Source organism: Dicentrarchus labrax, unplaced genomic scaffold (genome assembly GCF_905237075.1).
Source record: "Dicentrarchus labrax unplaced genomic scaffold, dlabrax2021, whole genome shotgun sequence".
NCBI classification, from domain to species: domain Eukaryota; kingdom Metazoa; phylum Chordata; class Actinopteri; family Moronidae; genus Dicentrarchus; species Dicentrarchus labrax.
This window is the reverse complement of record NW_026136708.1, coordinates 14,638,031-14,660,140: the sequence shown is the minus strand read 5'-3', so window position 1 is coordinate 14,660,140 and position 22,110 is coordinate 14,638,031. Positions and strand designations below refer to the sequence as shown.

The following is a 22,110-nucleotide window of genomic DNA, read 5'->3' as shown; positions in this document are numbered from 1 at the left end:
CAAATACACCGTTATTAACTCCGATATTGATCTTGGATATTAGCTCTGGACATCCCCAGACTAAAAGTGAAAGCAATTCCGGGGCAACCAGAGCAAGTTTAATTAAACATTTTGTTTATTGTTCCTTGTCATAAACTGACAAGTCTTCATTCACAGTTATTCGATCACCTGCTGATGTCCCTTCCTCTTCTATCTTTCGCTGTAATCCACCTGCTTCCCCATGTCCTTCCAGGATTTTTTAATAAAAACAGCTCACCTTAAATAGAGACTCAAGTCTCTCCCCAACCCCTCCTTGTCTCGCTCTCTGTTTTTCTCTAGGTCTTTCTCTCTCAGAGGAGACAACACAAGGACACAAACTTGTCGCTTCTTCTGACAACCCATTATCTGCCTGTCACTCACACACACGCACAGAAACTCACAGGCACGGACACTCTCACACTCCGTTATTACCCAAACACACACATGCGCTTCAGGTTGTGACAGAATCAAGATTAAATCTGGGCAGAGCATGTATAGGTGTGTGTTTATGTGTGTGCGCTCGTCTCAATAAAACTTCTCATAATAAGAACGCCTCGTCAAGGGCAAACACAACTCTCAACACACACCCAGAGCTGTAAGTGAAATACAAACATGGTTTGTTAAGTCATTTAGATGTAAACAGCCAACTAATAAGATACACACAGATACATGAGAAAAAATGAGAAAGGCAGAAAAACGACAGAAAGGAAAGAAGGTTGTAAAGATACCCGGGCAGGTAATTGTCTGCTGAGCAAATATTATTGCTCAACTGTGTGTGTGTGTGTGTGTGTTAATAGCTGAGGGGTCAGAGCATTTCATTTTTGCTTCAACCTGTTATTGGATGGTTGACATTTAAATAGAGCGAGATGGAGACCTATTGCTTTCTCTGCCTGTCTCTCCCTCTATCCCTGCCTCTTCCTCACTTGTCTTGGTCTCTTCCTCTCTGTCTCTCTCCCTGTTTCAATCAATACTTGTGATCCTCACCATAAACCTGGCTATTAGGACACACACGCATACACAAACACACACACACACACACACACACACAGTTAGGGCAGTGTAATAAATTGTATTGATTTCAGGGTCTCTTGTCACTAACACTGAGATGGTCTTCAACAAAATATACGACTAGCTGCCTGTCACACACACAATGTTGTGGTGTGGATGTAGACACACACGCATGCACGCACGCACGCACGCACGCACGCACGCACGCACGCACGCACACACACACACACACACACACACACACACACACACACACACTTCTAACCTGCATTCCAAAACCCCACTTCCCTCCTGACCCATCATTTTTGCTTATCTCCATCTATTTACTGTTGGTAGAGAAAGAGGCTAGAGAGCAAGGTAGAAGAAAAGACAGACAGACAGAAGGAAGAGGGAACAGAAAGACGGGGCAAACAGAGTAGCGTAGAAAATGAGTAAAGAAGAGTGTATAACCAAAGCAATGCGTGGAAAAATTAAACAGGGGCTGGAGGGAGAGAGAGACTGATAAAGGGAGCAGAGAGAGAAATGGGAGAGGAAGATGAGACAGGGAAAGAGAGAGGCCGAGAGGAGGAACGGGGAGAGACGATAACTAGTTTGGAACGTGGCCAGAGTCAAGCGGGACCAGGTCCAACGGTAAACCACAGAGGCTGCCTTGTCCCTTTCCCCTCCTCCGGTAGACAGACAAACGGCTGGATTCATGTTGGAACTAAAAGGCTTTGTTCTCCACAGATGGAGCTTTGAAAACAACAACAATACCAATAAACACCAACAATAACACCAAGGACGGCGAGCTTCATATCAGCTGAATCCAGAGGTTGGAATTAAAGAACGGGAAACAAAGGGAAAGGAAATGAAACTAAATTAAATAGAACTATGCTTAGGGCGGGGGGAAAATAACCCTGTTCCCCAACATAAAGCATTAGGAAGAGCCAAGAAATATACATTAAAAAGGCCTTAAAGCTGGAGAAAGAAGCTTAAAGAAAAGCAGAGCATAAAAGAGGTAAGGAAAGGGGGAGAGGATAGGAGTAGGAGGGGGGGTGGAGGAGCAGAAAAGGTTGACAGGAGATGCAGCTAAATCCAAGTTAATCTGTCCAATTAGTTCCTGGTAATCCTTCCACTGTCATGAGGAAGACAAATGAAACTCTGGTTATTCATTCTGTCTTTAACCCTCGCTTTCTCTCCGCGTGTCTCTGTCTCTTTATGAGCCAGATCTGAGCGCATGAAAGGTGCATGTATGTGTTGCTACATTCAACTTGCGCGCTACGTTGAGTTTGACACTGATTGGCCTGTGCGGAGGCTAATTATGAGGCAGGCAATCGGAGGTATAGATGTCGGTAAAGTGGTGGAATTTGTCCAGATATTCAGATAAGTTTAGAAGAAATAAAACATATGAAACATAAAAAAAAAACATTCACAGCAAAAGGGGGTAGGTACAAGCAAAGAGTTGAGAGTTATTAAACAAAGCATACTCTTTTCTAATCACACATACAGCCGGTCTTTATAATAACCTCATTAATTATGTGTTTGTGGATAAGCGGGGGGTCGCGTCTTCTGCAACTACGAAGTTAAAAGGACCATCTGGTGAGGATTGTGATGACGCTCTCTGTTTAGACATGGAAGGGAGTAACACTGGTTCTAATAAATATATGATAAAGATGGGTAGACTTTGATATTTCGTCGCGGGGGGGAAATCAAACACTGAACTATAAATCTATACCAACACAGAGTTTCTGTATGAAATGTGCTGTATACATAAAATCACATTGCCTTGTTTAGATGGTTAGCAGCTCTGTTAAGTTCATGGCCACAGCTGCGGTCATTTCCTATTAATGGATTATTTCATCTTCTGAGAAGCTGTCATGTTTGTCTTTGAACTATATTTTTTCTTATGTTTTAAAATAATATATGTATATATTAGAGGTTCAAGTTTTTTTCTTCCCTAAACCAAATCCGTGAAACTCAATAAAACCATCAGAGTTTGCCATAAACTACCACATGCACACACAAAAACAGAACTGTAAAGCTGACTGAGTCAAACACACACACCGCAGTCAGTACTGTGTCTGTTAATCTCTTGGCTACTATTTTAAGGGCCTTAAATCATCGTACTGCTGACTGTGTGTGCGTGCGTGTGTGTGTGTGTGTGTGTGTGTGTGTGTGTGTGTGTGTGTTTCATATATATAAAGAAGTACATGTGATATATTGTGTGTGATTCCTACGACATCTGTGCTTGTGTGTCTGGAAATGTGCGTTTTTTGATTCCATTCTTCCATTAATCCAAGTGATGCTGAGTTTGTGCAACATACGAGAAATACTGTGACTCTTTGAACTGTGTGTGTGTGTGTGTGTGTGTGTGTGTGTGTGTGTGTACATTTCTCTCCATCTCTATACCTCTTAGTGTCTCTTTTCTGTGTGTGCTTATGCCTGTTAGTGTGTGTCAGTGTGTGTCAGTGTGTGTGTGTGTGTGTGTGTGTGTGTGTGTGTGTGTGTGTGTGTGTGTGTCTAACCTGCCATGACCAAGAGGTTTTCGGCAGAAAATTCAGGATTTGGATTAAAAGCTACTTCATCACCTTCTTCTGTCACACACACACACACACACACACACACACACACACACACACACACACACACAAAAGTGCACACAACACACACACACACTCACTAACTCTTCACTTCAAGTTGATTATTTTTCACCCTTCAGACAAGAGCAATAAATCACCACAGAAGAAAAATCGAGAAGAATGGGAGAGAGAAGGAGAAACAGAGGGAGCATGGGAAAGAAGTAGAGATAGAAACGAAACACAAACGCGCAGACGAAGAGATGAAAAGAGAAAAGAAGAGCAGAGAGGAAGAGATTAAATCCTTCCTGTTATCATATCAATTGCTCTGCAGTGTGTGTGTTTTCTGCTCTGTATCTTATTAACTTTATTGGTTTTTAATTAAACAGTGTTTTGTGTGGTGACATGCTTGGGTTTATGCCTGGCGTTTGTGCACACATTTCCCCGTGAAAGTGTGTGCGTGCATGTTTTCATTATTTTGCATTGAACTAAATATTCAGTAAACTACAGGTGGTGGGATCAGACAAACCTAACCAAACAGGAAAAGCAAAGGAATCATTACCATTTAAATAACATTTCTCTTCTAGATCTCTCTCAACAAACACAAACACACACAAGACCTGCTCCAAGTGTGTGTGTGTGTGTCCGTGCTTGTGCGTGTGTGTGTGAATGACCTTAGTCACAGTGAAAACAAAGAGAGAGACTGACAGGTGGGACGATATCACTACAATAATAATAAAGTCCAAAATACATCCCAGTAATAACTACTTTCAGTAGATATCTATGTGCAGTATATTGCTTAGCTCAGCATAAAGACCGGAAACCGTAGGAAACAGCTAGCCCCTTGTGCTTAATGTGCAAATGGTTAATCGTCAAACTAGATGTTCTATGATATGTAAGATATGAAATGATAAGTTTAATGTTGCTTGCACTGCAGGTTCATTTAATTTATTTGGTCAAAATACTAACACAGAACATCCCTCTTATGCGTGGGCGCCATTTTGTTCATTCAAGTCATCTGTGACTGAAAACGTTATCTGCAGCAGCGCAGATCTATTATCTATGCATTTTACAATACATACCAATGCAATTACAAAAGGCTAGAAAAGCCGTATGATTAATTTCTTATCCCCTTCGTGTGTCAAGCAGAAGTCTTGGACACGAATGTTCTCAACCAGCTCAGCAGGAGAAGGACTAGTGCGCATTCTCCACAGGCAAAAACGCAGAAGCATGAAAAGCCTGCGGAGCCTTTTTTGGCATATGCGCTCAGTGAGCAACTTTCATAGGAACATCCAGTTTTTCTGGAATACATCCATGACCCAGCCAAGGAATAGTCAGTGTCATAACCCATAAATCATGAGAGTGGTATTGATCTTCGCATCGATCTCTCAGCTGAGAAGCGAGCATTTCCCACAATGTTGAACTATTCCTTTAAGGCACGTTAAACAAGAAAAGAGAAAGAGGGAGAAAATTCTGTACTGTCTCAAGAAATTGAACAAACTGAAAATAAAACAAGATAACTTGTCAACTAGTGTCAATAATTAAAGTGCATTAGAGTAGCAACCCCTCTAAAGACCCTTGATACACTGACTACTTCCCAGTCAGTGGTCAAAAAATATTCAGATATACAGAATGATTTAATGTAATTCTCTAAATTCATAAGCATATTTCCCTGATTTGGTCTGATATCTACACATTGTGTGGATTACAATGAGTTATTAACTCAAACGTGTTCCTGCGTGAGCGAGGAAAAGAAGATTAATTTCCTCTTCCTGTCAAACAGGAAACTGTTCAATACATGAGTCGCCTGAACAAGTCTATGCCTTCCTCTCTGTCAATAAACACACACAGGCGCACACACACACACACACACACACACACATACACACACACATGGATTCATTCACACATACACACACAGGTTGCAAGACATCAGTCAGGCCCTGTGGTTATGAGTTTTCATCTCTCTTTCATTTTCATTCTCCAGTTTCATCATTCTCTTGCCTCTCATGCCCCCCCTTCCCCGCTTCTATTCTCTCCTCTCTTTCTTTTCCAGCCTTATTGTTTTTCATCATCTCTCCATCGCTCCTTTATTCTGTTTCTCATTCAAGCTCACTGCTTTTCTCTCTGTCTCTTTCTCTCTCATATCAGCCCTCTCTCGCTTGCTCCGTCTCTCTCCCTCAGGCTAGCTGTGTTTATATTTCAGTCGTTTATTTCTACAAATGTCAGACAGTGTTTCTGCCCTCCGTCTATTGATCCACAGAGAGAGAGAGAGAGAGAGAGAGAGAGAGAGAGAGAGAGAGAGAGAGAGAGGCGGGGAGAAAGGGGAAAAGGAAGCGACAAGGAACGAAGTAGAAAGAGAGATGGAGGGAGGAATGGGAGATATGCGAGAAAGGAGGAGCGGCAGCAAGAAAGCAGGAATGAGGTGAGAGAAGGAAAGAAAAAGCATGATAAAAAGTGAGAAAGGTGGCGAGAGCCTCCAGTATTTTAATCACTCTTTCTCTCAGATCACTGAGCAACCACAGACTGACTCAGGCTTTCCCCTCCGTTCTTCTCCAATTCTATCTCTCGCTACATCTCTCCTCTCCCTGCCTCATAGTACAAATATCACTCCACTAACTAAAATATAGATAGCAAGACAAAAAGAACAACAGTGGATGGACAGATCGATAGACAATCAGACAGGCAGAAAAAGCTGTGTGCACAAGCAGACTCAACTAAAGTTGCCACCTACCTTTTTCTTGCAGAATGTAATTGATCATATTTTAGTTGGACATACATGTTAACGATCCACTATCACAGAATTCATTATAGTTAAAAGTGTGAGGATATAGTGTACATATAAAGATATGGACAGTGTTCATATGGTTGTTTTCCTTAAAGTAATCAAAAAATGTATTAGTTTTGCCATAACATTTGTTTGTTATGTCCTACCAGCACATTTGGTCCGGGTAATGAGTGGTGGTCCCGGTTTGCCTGTCCCTCCCTCTCCCGGTCTGGTTAGTAACACTCTGATCTCGTACTCTGTGTCTGGGTCAAGATGCCATAACTTATAGTTGGGAGAGTTGACAGCGTGAGTTTCCGTCCAGCTGCCTGATGTCATACGGTACTCAACCTAAAGGACAAAAATCAAATATGACATATTACAATTATTTATTAAATTTTAATCAGAATTTAAGTTCAATATCAATGTAAATGTCAAATCCTGATTTAAATATAATTTTCAGAAACTATTCATCTTGTGGGAAAGAAACGTACTCATCTGTCTGAAAGGAATAGCTCGACTTTTAGTTGGAAAAATATATATTAGCTTCCAACTCTCAGCATGAAAGCAATTAAGTGTATTAATAAGTAATTCTATTAATTTCTAATACAGGACAGATGGTATTTATATAGTATTTATTGCCACTTTAAGTGAAAGGCTTTGATGTCCTGTTTTACAGTGGCTTCATACAATGTTGTTACATACAAGTTTTGTTTAAAAACCATACAATGTCTCATCCTGAACATACCTCTTTCAGGATGATAGGCCCATCTCCAAATATGGAGTTAGCATTCAGCTGAATCAGCAGATATGTGGGGCCGACGCCTAGCAGCTGGGGTGGGGCGATGGGGTGCGGGGGCTCTGAGGAGAGAAAACAATTAACAAGATCATAAAAGAAGGTTTCAAATTACCTCACAAGATGAAAGAAACACACTAAAACAAGGTCACAGCAGAACCGAAGAGGGTAGCGGCACACGGGATAACATACTGAAGTCACTGTGATACAAAGCCTTGTTAGTGTAACGTCTGACAAGTGATATTTATGAACTCAAATTAAAATTTTAAACAAACTACCAGTAAACAATGACAACTATACTAATGGCACAGATTATTAGCGCCATCCTAACAAGTAAGAAATGCACTGACCTGCAATATTGTGACAACCAAGCTACGTGAATGTCATGGGGAACTAATTGGCTAAACATCTGTGGTCATGAAGGGGAGTAGAGAGGAAGCACTAGTTCTCAGTGTATCTGTGTTGTTTGGAGTTTTGTTTCAGTCCTGTATTCCCATTCTTACTTTCCGAATTAATTTTTTTTACTACATTTTATGAATTGAGTGCTTTTCTAGCTCAAAGACACTTCACAAAACAAGCTTTATATACAGTTACTTTCATCAAACAGCTAGAAGCCAATGTTGTTTCACGCACCAACATATAATGAACTTAATATGAATGCAAACACGCCTTTTGCAGCTGCTTCACATCAAACGCCTTCCACCTTCAAAACAAGAAACTGGAAGGCTTTTATTTGGAAAGTGTCTACCACAGTGACCCAGAGTTTGAGCCTTTTTCAGACACTGAATATGTTAATTTTCCGGCTTCATCTGTCTGTTAAAGTAATGCCTTCCTGTAATGGAATTGGTGTCTGTTATGTAAATGTTCCTTACAACAAAAGAGCTGCAATGCAAGTGTGATATTTTGCATCCGGTGGAAGAGGCTGTACCTCCGAAGAAGCGTGCTAAGTTTATAAAGTAATTATATGAAAGAAGAAGGCTGTTTTCCTCTTGCAGGCTGCATGAGAGAAAGATTTTAAAACGTATGTTTATATTATAACTTATTGAAGTGAAGCCTCTAATACATTTTTCCATCAGTTTCACCATTTAATGTTGTTAAACAGTGATTTCTGCCGCCTATTTTATACAGTCAGTCAGAAGCTAGTAAGCCCCTTTTGCCCGCTCTGAATTTTCTTTAGAACAGTCAGATATAAGAAGGATCTCCTCAACAACTTAAAATTGTTTTATGGTTTATTAAAATTATTTTATTTTATTTTCTTTCCTTACCTGCTGCAGCCTTCACAGCAAGTTAATCTAGCGGCATTCAATTCTGACTTGTGCCAGACTGCTGTTGTGACCTTTACCTACAAGTGATTCAGGCACTTATTTAGACATGAGACCTTAATGTTAAATTGGCATCAGATTAATGTTTGGGTCGCATTTCTAAAAGGGGCTTCGGTTAGTATTTGCTTGCTGACTGCAACATACATAGGCATACATCTAGATTTAGATGCACAGTGTGACGGCAGGATCAGAGCTTCTGATCACAGTGCCATTACTGTATATATCCCCATTCAAGGTAAAGTTTACAACAACTCTACCAAATTTTCTCGAATTGGTCTTTTTCTCTTTATCTACGTCTCCTCATTTTTGATTGGTAGATTTTAAAAGGGAAACTGTAATGGATAAGCACCTTTACGTACTTGGTTATGGGTGTATTTCATAAAAAGTGCCATTTAAATATTGTATATGTAACCCAAACTATATGCATTTTTATTTTACACATAATTTGATTGATTTCTTGTACTGTATGTCTTGAAATTGTGCCAAAATGCGCAGTGAATAAATACTGTGTGCGTGCACTTGTATGTAAATGTGATGGATGTGTGATGGTTCAGGCCCAGTCAGTCAGATCAGAGCTGTCACACATCTGTGACTGACAAGCCAAAAACATAACACACTCACACTTACACACAAAACCTTAAAACACACTGCATCAAAGATTTATCTGTTTGACATATATATACACACACACAGATCAACACATGAATTAATCACACTCTCCCCATACACACACACACACACTGTGGTCTATCCCACATACAGTAAATCATACAGATTTTATCGCTCTTAAACACACCGCCAGGCAATATTGTTATCAGTATGAAGATAGGAAAAAATTTGATTTTCTTTTAAATCCATCGTCTATCACATCAAAGTAAATATTATCTAAATGATACTGTATCTGTGTGCATGTGTGTTATTCCTTTAATAGTTATATATTGCATTGCTGTCACCTCTTTTTTTCTTTGTGTGTGTTTCTGTTGGCATTTCTATGTGTGTGTGTGTGTGTGTGTGTGTGTGTGTGTGTGTGTGTGTGTGTGTGTGTGTTGAATATGGCTGTCAGAGATGTGCAGACTAGGAAGTGTCTTTTTAGCAACAGATGAAACACTGTAGTTTGACAGCACATGCATGTGTGCGCATACACAGACACACACACACACACACACACACACACACACACACACACACAGACAGACACACAGAGACACAGACACACAAACAAACACATGCAGACAGAGTTGAATCCAGATAATGAATGTTGAAGTGACTTCAGAAAACCAACGTCAACAACATGTCAGCTTGCAACATCATAAAATAAACAAAGTAAACAACTTGATGATTAACAAACAAACAAAGAAATGAAGCAAAAAAAAATCCAAATGATACATTTATTCAAGCATGCAAAACAGTAGATTAGTCTGTTGCAGCCTGTGTGTTAACTTGAATGTATGTTTGTGTGTTACTTAAAAAGCCATTGAATATCTAAAAGATAAATAATAGGCATTGAACAGAACAGTAAGGAATGTAAGTGGGTCATTATGTGACTCCAGAGAAAACAAGAGCTGAAACGGGTTCATGCTTTTGATTTTCTTCTTTTTTTTGTTCCATCACTTGTCATTTGTACAGTTGACCTAAAAAACTATAACAAATCATCAATGGTGTTGTTTTGCGATGGTTTTGTTGTCATCATCTTTTTTATTATTAATCACGTGTGAACCCTCTCATCATTCCTCATTTTTTGGGTCAAATGTAAATGATAATAACAAAACAAATCAACATTGGAAAAACTTCAAAATGTGTGTGTCGTTTGCGACCTAACTCGTCTGCGTGATTAATTTCTCCTGAGGCATTGGTATAGGGTTTGGTATTCTGATTTAAGATTTATGAGATAGTGAACAAACATCAAGACAGAGACAGACAGACCAACATAAAGAAAGACAGAAAGACGATAGACAGATATTGTGTTGGTGACTGGCGCCCACTAGGCATGTTCTTCTTTGTTGTCCATCGTCAGCAACCTTGTCAATAAACTTTAGTTTTCACAAACTGCTGCTGACATCACCACGGAACTCACTGGAGGACAACTGACCTCCAGAACAAGGGAGGAATGTGTGTATGTGTGTGTTTCAGTCGTATCGACAGCCAACAGTGGTAGTAGGTTTTCTATAGTTCTGTAACGCCTCAAGCTTCACCTGTCATTATTACTTAGAGTGAGCGTGTGTGTGTGTGTGTGTGTGTGTGTGTGTGTGTGTGTGTCTGTGTGTGCGATAGGTTAAAAGGAGAAAGGGACATTTTAGAAGTGGACCTTTACAGGTTTAAGACGGTTGTATAAATTCAAGTCAGTTGTGCGTCCTCGTGAGTCTTATGTGTGTGTTTGTGTGCATGAGTGTGACAGTAATATTGCAGGAGCTTTTTAGGCCATGGGTTGTGTGTAATGCAAGCTGGCATGGCGTGTGTGTGTGTGCATGTGTGTGTGTGTGCGTGCATCTGTGCATGTGTGCTTGTGTGAGTGTGTGTGTATGAGTGTGATACGAACTGGCGTGATGATGCGCTCTGTCACCGTAGGAACCAGAGGGCAAGGCTTTATTAGAGCTCGGCTCTGGCCAAACGACTAGTGACACACACACACACACACACACACACACACACACACACACACACACACACTCTCTCACTCTCTCTCTCTCTCCTCTCTCTTCTCTCTCTCACACACACACTTTTACAATATTTAATACAAGTCATGTTTGGTATCGGTACAGAAACATGGAAATCATATCACTACACCGGTATGTGCCGCTAAATGCTACACATGGAGAGAGAGGCAGAAAGAGGCAGGATGGGGCAAGCCAGTGTGTGAGGCAGAGGTGTAGGTGTCTATGTGTGTGTTTGGGAAAAGCATATTAATGTAGTAGTAGTAAACTTCAAATAGTCAGTATCGGTCCACACTGCTTAAAGCGATTGGTGATTGGCCCAAAAACCCTGATTGGCTGATTAGCAATTATTTTCATAATCTAACTATCACAAATGCAGGTTGCAGCCTCTAGATTTTCATAACTTTCTATGAATGGAATATCTCTACTCTTTGAGTTGTCATTTTGTGCTCTCGGGCATTTTGTACACTAAACGAAAGTTTAATTGATAAAGCAATCCTGTTTGTACTCAAGGAAGAGAGAAATCTGGTAATCCACACCTCTCGTGCTCCCGTGATGCACCTCTGTCTCTGCAAAATGTGCTTCTTTCCTCTGATCTTGACAGCCCCAGCAAACACGCAGGGAGACGGAAATGGCACATCTCTGTCATCTACATGTTGTAAATATCAATAGACTAGGCCTGTGCGTGCTCGCACCGAGGCAATCTCACATCACCGGCGGACCACTTTTCAGGCTTTGAAATGAAACCTGGGTAACTGTCCTACTGCCAAAACATTTTTCATATATACAAATCATATCCACATCCCAATGATTCTTTCTACTATTTTCCTGTTCATCCGATTCCTGCCAGATACATGATCCCTCCAGTAATCATCACTCATCTTTCCTCCTCTCTCTTCAATTTCACAATATAAATAGATATTAAAAAGTAAAATATTCAGCTAGAAATATTAATAATGCAGCTAAATTATGTCCATATTCATGGTCGTCAATGTCCTGCAGGAACCTAAAATCTCCAACATGCATACTTTTCAAGAAGTGAAATAAACATATTTCCTGTTCCTTTGATTTCTCTCTAGCTCTCATCTCCCATCTGATATTTCTAATAAATAAACATGAGGTTCTTCTCCTTCCACATTCACACATGCAGTCCTCGTTCTTTTATTGTAATATCTTTCTAAAAACCAGGCTCTGGATCAATATTCATAATCACCAATATCCCTCAGAGCTTCAAAAGCATCTCTTCACATACTGTAAAAAAGGACTGGGTCTCGAGCCCATGCATGCCTATGAAACACATAGAGTGCAATGCGTTTTATTGAACCTGAATCTATTTTCATATATGTAGATTGGTCCTATTTATGTTTAGACATGTCTCCTGCTGCTTCCTCATCTCTCTCCTCTGTGCCTTCTCATATTAAAAAAAAAGATGTTCTTGATAAATAAACATTAGCCACTTATGTATTCTTACTAAATCAGCAAGGTCCTGTGGAAAAAAAGTCCAAAACCCCCATATACGCTTGACCAAAGAGAAAACAAACCTTTTCATTCACAGTGGGGATTGTAACCCTAATCTTGGCACTGGTAGTGTCTTGCTCGGAGACACACAGAGACTTGAACCCCACAACTGGACAGAAGAGCTCCATTATCTGAGCCACACCAGCTAATATTCATATTCATGGTGCTCACTTCTGCTTTGATTCCTCATTTCTTTCTCCTCTGCCATCTCTTATGCAGAATAATAAACATGACTCTGCTCAGCTGTTTACATATTCAGACATATTCCTGATTCTGATATTGATATTCTTGGGATAATGAGCAGACTATTTACATTTAACTTTTCTTCACCATCTCCACTTCTCTCTTTGCTCACACTCCTCTGTCTCCCCCCCTTTCTGTCACTCCCGTATCATTCTTCCTGAATCTCTTTCGCCTTTACCCTCTCTCTGCCCTCCTCCTCCTCCTCTCTCTCTCTCTCTCTCTCTCTCTCTCTCTCTCTGGGAGATGAATTGAATATGTAAGCTATTGGATGTGAATGAATAAAGCATCCCATCTCAAACACACATTGGTGACACCTTATTAACCACATGTCAGCTGCACATGACAGCTGGAGCACACACAGTTTCCATTCACACACACATTCACACATAGACACTAATGCCGCTGGTTCACACCCATGCACGCATCCACACACACACACACACAGAGCATTTGCACACACATACAAACACAAGGCTGGGGTACACACATCTGCATACACTCACACACAAACTCTCCTCATTAGTCTATATTGTGTTACTGACTTACATTTTATCAGGCAGACACAGTGAAAGTGAATTTGATTGGAAAGATATTTGACATTTCAAAAGTTAAACACAATAAAAAGTTACCAAAAAGACAAAATATGTAAGATGGGTCAAGAGAATAACTTTGGTCAATGACAGGGTCATGCAGGGTTATCTTAACGATAGCGTATCCCCTGTGTAGCCTAATCACTGTGTGTAAGCTGATCCTGGATCCCCTATTAGAGTTTAAGCTAACGTAATGTTAAAGGTCCAGTGTTTAGGATTTAGTGGCATCTAGCAATGTAGTGTAGGAGAAACCGTAAAAGGCCCTTTCTGGAGCCAGTGTTTGGTTTGATCATTCTGGGGCTGCTGTAGAAACATGGCTGATAATAATTGCTATGGTTGTCATTTGAGCAGGAAAATTTGACAGTTGAAAGCTAGAAATGAGAAGCCTGTTGTTATTGTACCTCTGTCTGACATCAAGGACTCATAGTTTCAGAAATTACAAAAAATGTTGAGTGTCACTGTTATCATTGTAAACTCTATCATATGCTGTGTGAGAATGGAAAGCTTAATAGGCATAGCAACGGTAACTAAGGGCGGGGCTTAGTGAACAGTAAATTCGCTCCCGAAAAATACTGAACCACCTTAGTTACTTTCCACTGAAAGCAATCTACTAAAGCAGAAAAAAACATCTCCAAAAAGCTGAAACATCAAATATTAAATCAGAGAGGAAAACAGGAAAACAATCACATAACCTGAAAAAATATTTTTTTTAATCCTCACCTCTGACGATAAGACCTGCAAAGTTAGACACCCCGGAGCCGCGCTCTGACTGGGTGACGCAACGGTACAGATCTTGGTCCTGATTAGTGACTTCTTTGAGGTGGAAGGAGGCGGCGAACCGTCTGTGGTTGATGTTTTTGGTCAGAGCCACAGGAATATCTTCTCCGTTTCTCCTCTGAATCACAGAACAAACACACAGACAGATCAGGTGCTGCAGAGGCTGGTGGAGGGTTAACTGCCTTGCTCAAGGTGACAAGGCGGCACTGGACCACACACGCCAACGTGCACACACACACACTTACACCCCTCCAACCCTGCCTCGCTGACAGCAGGTTTGAAGGTCATGACTACAATAGAGCCATAATGAAATCAGCAGCTATTAAACTCTTAATCATGTTAGCTGCTAGGATGTATGGCCTGGAGTCGCTGTGTGTGTGTGTGTGTGTGTGTGTGTGTGTGTGTGTGTGTGTGTGTGTGTGTGTGTGTGTGTGTGTGTGTGTGTGTGTGTGTGGATGACACTTTATTATTGGACACACCAGTCCTGAGGGTCCCACACTGACTACAATGTTTCATCTCTTTGTGTTTGCCTTTTTCTACACCATCATATTGTAGGCATACAAATATATATATATATATATGTATTCTGTATTTATTTGTGCGCACATTAATCAACATTATAATGTTGATATATATAATAATAAGATATAACCATGCCAGTTAAATTACTGGCTCACCCAAATGATAAGAAAACACATTTTATAATTTACAGTGGTATCTGGCCATGTGAGTTTAAACTTTATTTGACATTTTTTTTCCGTTTGTGTTGCTCAAAGCAATGAAAATGTAAAACTGTCAACTGTTTTCATGAGGACAATTTTGTCCTGGTTGAAAGCAGTTCCAATGAAAACAGTACACAGTGTATTTTGTGGATTATCTAGCAACCAATTATTCACTATGTCTGCAACAAGGAGATGCTGTTAAATTTTTGTAAATGTAATTTTTCAGCGCTGTGAGCAACACAAATACAATTTCATTCACCTCCATTTTATTTGAGCGCAGGCAGAAATCTCACAAACAGGACAAATACTTTGTTGTTCACACAATACCCGTAGACTAAAACATGGTTTTGTATTAAAATGTGTACATGTACAGTATGTATATAGCCTCACCTGTAGCCAGAGTTTATTGTTCGACGTGTCTCGTCCTGTAGCGATACACTGAAAAGTGGCGTTTTGTCCGGCGTTCACCTCCACGTCCCCGAGACGCAGGAAATGTGGGGACTTATCTGCGGCAAATGAAGTCAAGCATGAAGACAATTAGATTGAGTTTACAGCGAGGTTATATGTATTTGTATTTTAAAATGCTTTTGGTTTCATTTTATTTGTCTGTTAAAGGTGGAAATGAGGTGACAGAGCCACAGGGAGTTATGGATCAGGTTATCACAAAAAGACTAACCCTAAGGAATATGTTCATTATTACAGCGATTCGATTTTACTGGAGTCAGATGAAACCAAAGCACAGTACTGCATTGCCACTGGAAGGTAACATCAATGACACATCCGGTATATATAATTCACATAGCTCCCAAGTCTTAACTATCATGCTAAGATATGAAATAAGCCTTTTTCGACCCTGAAGATGCAGTTCAGCTATGACATTTTTATTCTGGGGAGGTGATTGCAATCATAGATAGCAGCTACTATAGTGAATGAAAACACACACACACACAGTAGCTTGCACGCATGCATTCATGCAAACACTCACACACACACACAAACTTGTGTGTGTCCAGAAATGCAGCTGTGAGAATGAATGCTTCCACTGTGGAGTACTAATTCCTTTGCAAATACTTGCTCCTTCCTATTAGGAGTCCTTCTCCTCTGCATTTAAAAGACCGGGGCCCTTATATTTTCTCAGATTTCAGGTCACTTTATTGACTAAATTAATGTTTAGAAATTTCTTGCAGACATATCGCTGACTTCTGACAGACAGGGACAACAAGGACCTCACAAACTGCACAAGAGGATGGTGCAAGACAGTTTATTTTTATGACTTGTAATCGATAGAATCTATTAAGAAACAAAATTGTCCTGCTGCTACTAGACAGATGACCAAAAGGAGTTGTAATTGCTTCCTTTCCAACACAGGGACCCTCCAGGAGCGTGCCTTTGGCTCTAGATGAACAAATCCTTCCATTAACAGTAACAGTTTGTCGTCACAACTCTTTTTTTTTTGGCCTCTAGAAGTAAGGAAACACTCAAGCAAAGGAGAGAAGAAGACTTGGACGTAGCGAGAATTTAAAATGGATCGCAGTCCTCATCTCTTTCCTGTCAGTATGAGACAACACAGCTACTGTTCGCTCTGTGTGTGTGTGTGTGTGTGTGTGTGTGTGTGTGTGTGTATGTGCAACTTTGTGTGCGCATGTGGGTTAAAGAGAGAAAGAGAAAGTGCTGAGTGGTCAGAATCTTCTCTCTCTATGATTGCCCTAATACTGTCTCATTTCCCGCTTCACTCTCTCCTATTCCCTCTTTCTCTCTGTTTCTCCCTCTTACAATCTCTCTCTCCCTTTTTATTTCTCTCATTTTTCTCTACGACTTGTCTTTCTCTTCTCGCTGCATCCCTCCTCTCCTGTGTCACCTTCCCACTTATCTGCCCATTCAACTGCAACAGAAACCATCCCAGGTACAGTCTAATTAGTGGCCAAAGCTATCAGCGTCTATTCAGCGAACTAGGACTAATTGCTGGCATGCTAATGACTCACCGCATGGGTAGCTGAGCACCTGAATGTCGTCAATGGCGATGAAGCCGGCTTTGCTGTCCGAAACTTCTGCTTCGAATATGACCTGAGAAAAGAGAGAGAGAGATTGATCTCTTATTTTCTTCATTATTATGAATATTATAGAGCATCTTTTACTAATCCTTTATTTAAACAACAGAGTTTCCACAAAACAATTACAGTTTAAAGAGTATAAAACATTCTAAATAAATGAGAGCATCAAATATTATTCTGTTTTTAATTTACCCTTTCAATTTGTTTGTTGTTTTATTTGATCCAATTTCTGCTAAATGTATTTTTCAAAATAAGGATTACTTAATTAAAGTATTATTAAATGGAACAGGTCAAGCATACGAAATGCAGAGAAAAACAAAATAAAACAGCGAAAACATTGGCGATGCTGTTCCTAGGAGAAAACTAAAACTTACATAAGCTGCAAATGCTCTGCTTCCACATCACAAACCCTCTATGGCACCGTTAACAAATCATAAACCCTCTTTAGTATTGTTACTAAATCAGAAACAGTGCCTCTGAACTGAGTTTTAGATGCATTCTGAGTGCACTGGAAGTATGACTACTGCCATTTAAATTTGCTGTCAAAGTGATGGATCCAATCTAAGTTGTCACAGGATAGATAGAAAGTCGGTGACAACCGCCAGTGGTGTGCATTAAACTGGATAAATACAAAGCTGCCATCCTGACTGCTAGATTTATACATTCTGGCCAACAAGCCAGGAAGGATAAATGAGATACTTCCTGTTGGATCATAGTAATCTCCTTTGGTACACATAAAATGGCTGCCACAAAAATGATAATAAGTAATGAAACCAAGCGTGGTAAGGTAGAGAATGAGAGAATGTATTTGTTTTTCTTTCACATCCCATCCCTGTGTCTTTTCCTCATTCTCTTGCTGCCTCTTTTCTTGATTTGCTGGCTTTTTAAACAAGTGTGCTTTCCATTAGCAATGCACTAATGTTGATGTTATTAGTTTAAAGAGTGAAAATGACAAAAAAGAATACATGTGGAAATAGATTTTATTTAGCCACGCTAGCGATATTGGCTCTATGGATAGCAATCTCGACAATCCAACACTTTGGTCCAGACTGAAATATTGGACTGATTTCCATAAAACTGTATACAAACGTTCATGTTCCCCAGAGCTCTGGCATCCAATACTTTTCCAAATATATAATAAAAAACTAAATTCCATCAGCATCAATTGTCTAAATACCATCATGCTAACGCGCTTAACAAAGATGTTGAACAATGTAACCTATATGTTATCTACACACCTACACTAAACATTAGAATGTTAATATGTCTATTAGTTTTATTTACTTCAATTTCTGGTTGAGTTAATTTATCTGTATGTCAACACACAGAAACCATAGTAGGAATAATGAGGCATCTCTTTATCTTTAATGGAATGATGAAAATATAAACCTTAGTTTTGATTTATGTTTAATATATTTAATATTTAAAAGATATTTGTTGTTTCCACCTGCTTCAATACATTTTATATTATGAGTGTTATTTCATTCAACAGTTGCTTCCATTTACCACCATCTCAGTTCATAAACTCATGGTCTGAATAACTTCCCTCCTCATCCTCATTTATGTCTTCTTCACCATCCTCCCTGTCCATATGTTAGCCCTCCCTCCACTCTTTATTTCTTCTATCAGTCCTCTTTCTAACCATTTCTCTCCCCTATATTCTGCCGTCTCTGTTTTCTAACAGTGTTTACTCAGAGTGGAGCTCTGTAATGAACAGAGGAGAGGAGGGAGGAGAGGAGGTTGCTATCAAAAAAAGAGAGACAGAGGGAGAAACAGAGTGAGGGGGTGAGCAGTTGTTGTCATTCATCACCTGTAGGAGGAAATCTGCCGTGAACTGTTTACCCATAGCTTATCATCCCCTGCTTGTCACACTCTCCCCCTCTGTCTCCCTCCCCTACCAATCTATCTTGTCTCTCTCTCCTATCATCTTTCACTCATAGCTCACTGCAGAGCACAGCAGAAAGACATCAGTTGACTTTTAATACCTTCATCTCTGTCTGTGTGAAGACCGGCTTGCCTGTCTGCTAATCGTTGCTTGTTATTATAACCATGTTTGCTTTGGTAGCCATAACATGACATAAGGACTTCCTTCCCTTTGTGTGGACATGTATGTGTGAAAATTAGTGAGTTTAATATGTCTGAGACGTCCACTTCATGAACTTATTAATAAAATAAGAGTTGTTTTTAACTCAAGTCCAACAAATGTGTCAAATCTAAGACTAAAACCCCTGAGAGCCCAAAGTCCAAGCCATAAGCAAATAATACCTTATTATATTTGCAATATAATGACAATTCATTTGAATAATTATTGTCTTTTAACAAGTGTAAAAACATTTAAATGTGTGTTTTATTACACCTGAGACCAAAATAAGTATTCTTAATGTTTCACTTTCAAGCTGCGTCGATTAGAGCTGTGACTTTTATTTAGAAACAAACTTTCTAACAAATACGAAATTAAAAATGTATTCATTAATGACATATTCAACTTCACAGTGTATAAGCGGGACACAACTACAACAACACATTTTAGGACTAGGTTATGTAGGTTGCTTTCAATTCAATTCTAACAAATTATGTGTTGTTGACACGTTGTTCAAACTTTTTTTTTAATAAATGACATCAACAGTGTGGCATTGCAACGCCTGCCTGTGGCTGTCTTTTTATTTTCATTACTCAGGGACTCTTAATCATTAATTTAATATAATATGAACTTGAGATTTGAATTGGTTTTTGTTGTTGTTTTCAAATCTCAAGCCAAATCTTTTGGCAGTGAAATCACAAGTGAGTCATGTTTCACAGCAGTCAAGTCCAAGACTCAAGTCTATTGCTCTGTTAATGATTATGCATTTGAAAAAGTGGATGTTAAATTATTTCCACAATGCCGAGGGTGGATGCAAGTCATTGCACATTTTGTTTCCTTGTAGAATTTAATGATCAAATGAAACCCTTTCTATTTTGTGATTCGTGGATCAAATGCTGGTCATCTCTGAGGGGATAGTATTTCGATCATGCAGGTGTCAAACTTACTGACTGACTGGTGTCATCAGTGAGAGGCAGGATTACTGATAGCTTGGGTTCACAAGTTCTAACATGAGCAAAGCAACTCTGCAACGCTGAAGGCTGAGGACTGACACATAATCACTCCAGAGTGGGGATGGACGATAGCGTACATCCTCTTATCAACCAATCACATATATCACTTTGATGTATGCGTGTATGGGCACTGAATCAAAAATGTCTAAATCAGCAGGCAAGGAGCGTTCATAGTTGGAATCCTCTCAGTCATGGCAAATGTCAGCCACGTCTACGCACCTGCTGTCTCTAAACACATTGCAATTTAACTTCATTATCAGAAGGTTGTACTTATACAACCCAAGGCTTATTGGAACAAAACAACAGTGAGGTTTATAATAGTGATAGAAAACAAAAACAATCTTGCCAGTGCCAGAAATTCATAAAAAAATAAGGAAAGGGTTGTAACTCGTGATGATTTTTTATTATCGATTCAATGTGAACTGTTCTATGAAATGTGAACTGAATGAAATTAATAATTCATCAATTATCAAAATATTTTCAGATTAATTTACTGTCAATCGACTAATAAATGAATCAACTGATTAATGAACATCTGAGGTCGGTTAACTGTATTGCAGTCCAGTGATAGACAAGAAACTCATCAATTGAAAGCACCCACCTCTACTTAAATACTGCTACTTAGGCGTTTGTGTGCATTTTGTGTGCGCATCAATTCTTGTGTGAGTGTGCGTGACTACATGAGTCTGCATGAGCCTAGTCTTCCCCTGTGAAACCAGTCTCATTACAACTCAAGCTAAAGTGCTAACACAGAAACATGTTTGAACATGAAAAAATAGATTCATAACCTCAAATCTAATAACCTGTTTCATGGCCTGAAAAACCTACATAAGCCTCAGCAAAGCAGGATGATTATGTTCAATTAAAACATGTTGACACACGAGTTTCATGCTGGTGATCTCCTCCCATAGTCACTGAGGGCCATTTGGGCTCCAGATGGGCCATTTGGAGGATGCTTTCACACTTCGCCTTACAGTAATATTATAGGGTCCCCAGGCTGTGTGTGTTAACATGATCGGTGTGTGTGTGTGTCTATGCCTGCCAGGACATTCGGAGACAAGCTATCATACAACATGCACACGCTGACTGTCATAATTTAAAGAAGAAGAAACATACAAACACACGTGTAGTAGAATGAATCCACTTCGACAGTCCTGCAATTATTTCTACCTCTGTGAATCTCATAATGTTTAGGTGTTGAGAGTGTGTCAGGCAGGTGTTTATTAAAAATAATAATAATGTCAATGTCCAGCATGGTGACACACCCCATGCATGCAAACACACGTGCACATACATACATAGTGTGTGTCAGTGTCTTTCTAGCCTAATCGTCACCTCCTGAGCCTCAGTCAACACAAATAAATCAGCTGCCTGCCTCACAGCATGTGTGTGTATTTCTGTGCGGTATTTGTGTAGTCACATGAAGTGGAAATATGGACATGTGTACATGATAAAGAATTCATGCATGAACACGGCCGTTGGTTGTTATTTAAGGAGTTACCTGATATTCATTGGGCCAAAAGGTGGAGACGGCGAGTTCGGCTCTCAGCCAGTCTTTACCTGAGAGACAACATTACAACATTTAGCAAATAAACAAATCACAAACTGTGTCAGAATCAGTTATGAAATGAGAGTCTGAGGGGTGCTCTGAGCCAGTCTTTACCAGTGTATGACGTCACGTTCCATATTGGGTTGGCCAGTGGACCCTTGTTTACCTAGAAATAACAAAGAGCACAATGTAAAACATATCAGGCACAAAATTAGCATTCCCTGATGGCTGATGAGTAATTCTACAATGTTTTCAATTAAACAAAAAAATATTGATTTGTAAAAAAAAAGGAAATAATAATAGATTATAATATACTGTAAATCATGTTTTGGAGCTTGTCCCTGTCAAAAAGGAGGTCAGAGGTCACCCTTTAGGCTGGTAGCTGTTTTGCAGGGAGGATGTCTACAGCAATGTGGGTTTAACTTTGAGCCATTAAATTGAAGGACACTCTCC

The 22,110-nt window shown here is 39.7% G+C and overlaps 1 protein-coding gene across 20 annotated transcripts in view; it reads right to left on the bottom strand.

The window, feature by feature from the left end:
• Positions 1–22,110, bottom strand: part of ptprk (protein tyrosine phosphatase receptor type K) — a 111,385-nt gene that overhangs the window by 36,637 nt on the left and 52,638 nt on the right. For all 20 annotated transcript variants that reach the window (XM_051408321.1, XM_051408307.1, XM_051408302.1 and 17 more), the window contains 7 exons: positions 21,772–21,823; positions 21,610–21,668; positions 16,947–17,028; positions 15,355–15,470; positions 14,186–14,360; positions 7,094–7,206; positions 6,516–6,696 (listed from right to left, as the gene is read on the bottom strand). In XM_051408321.1, the coding sequence (XP_051264281.1) occupies positions 6,516–6,696; positions 7,094–7,206; positions 14,186–14,360; positions 15,355–15,470; positions 16,947–17,028; positions 21,610–21,668; positions 21,772–21,823 (778 nt within the window). The remainder of the gene's footprint in view (positions 1–6,515; positions 6,697–7,093; positions 7,207–14,185; positions 14,361–15,354; positions 15,471–16,946; positions 17,029–21,609; positions 21,669–21,771; positions 21,824–22,110) is intronic.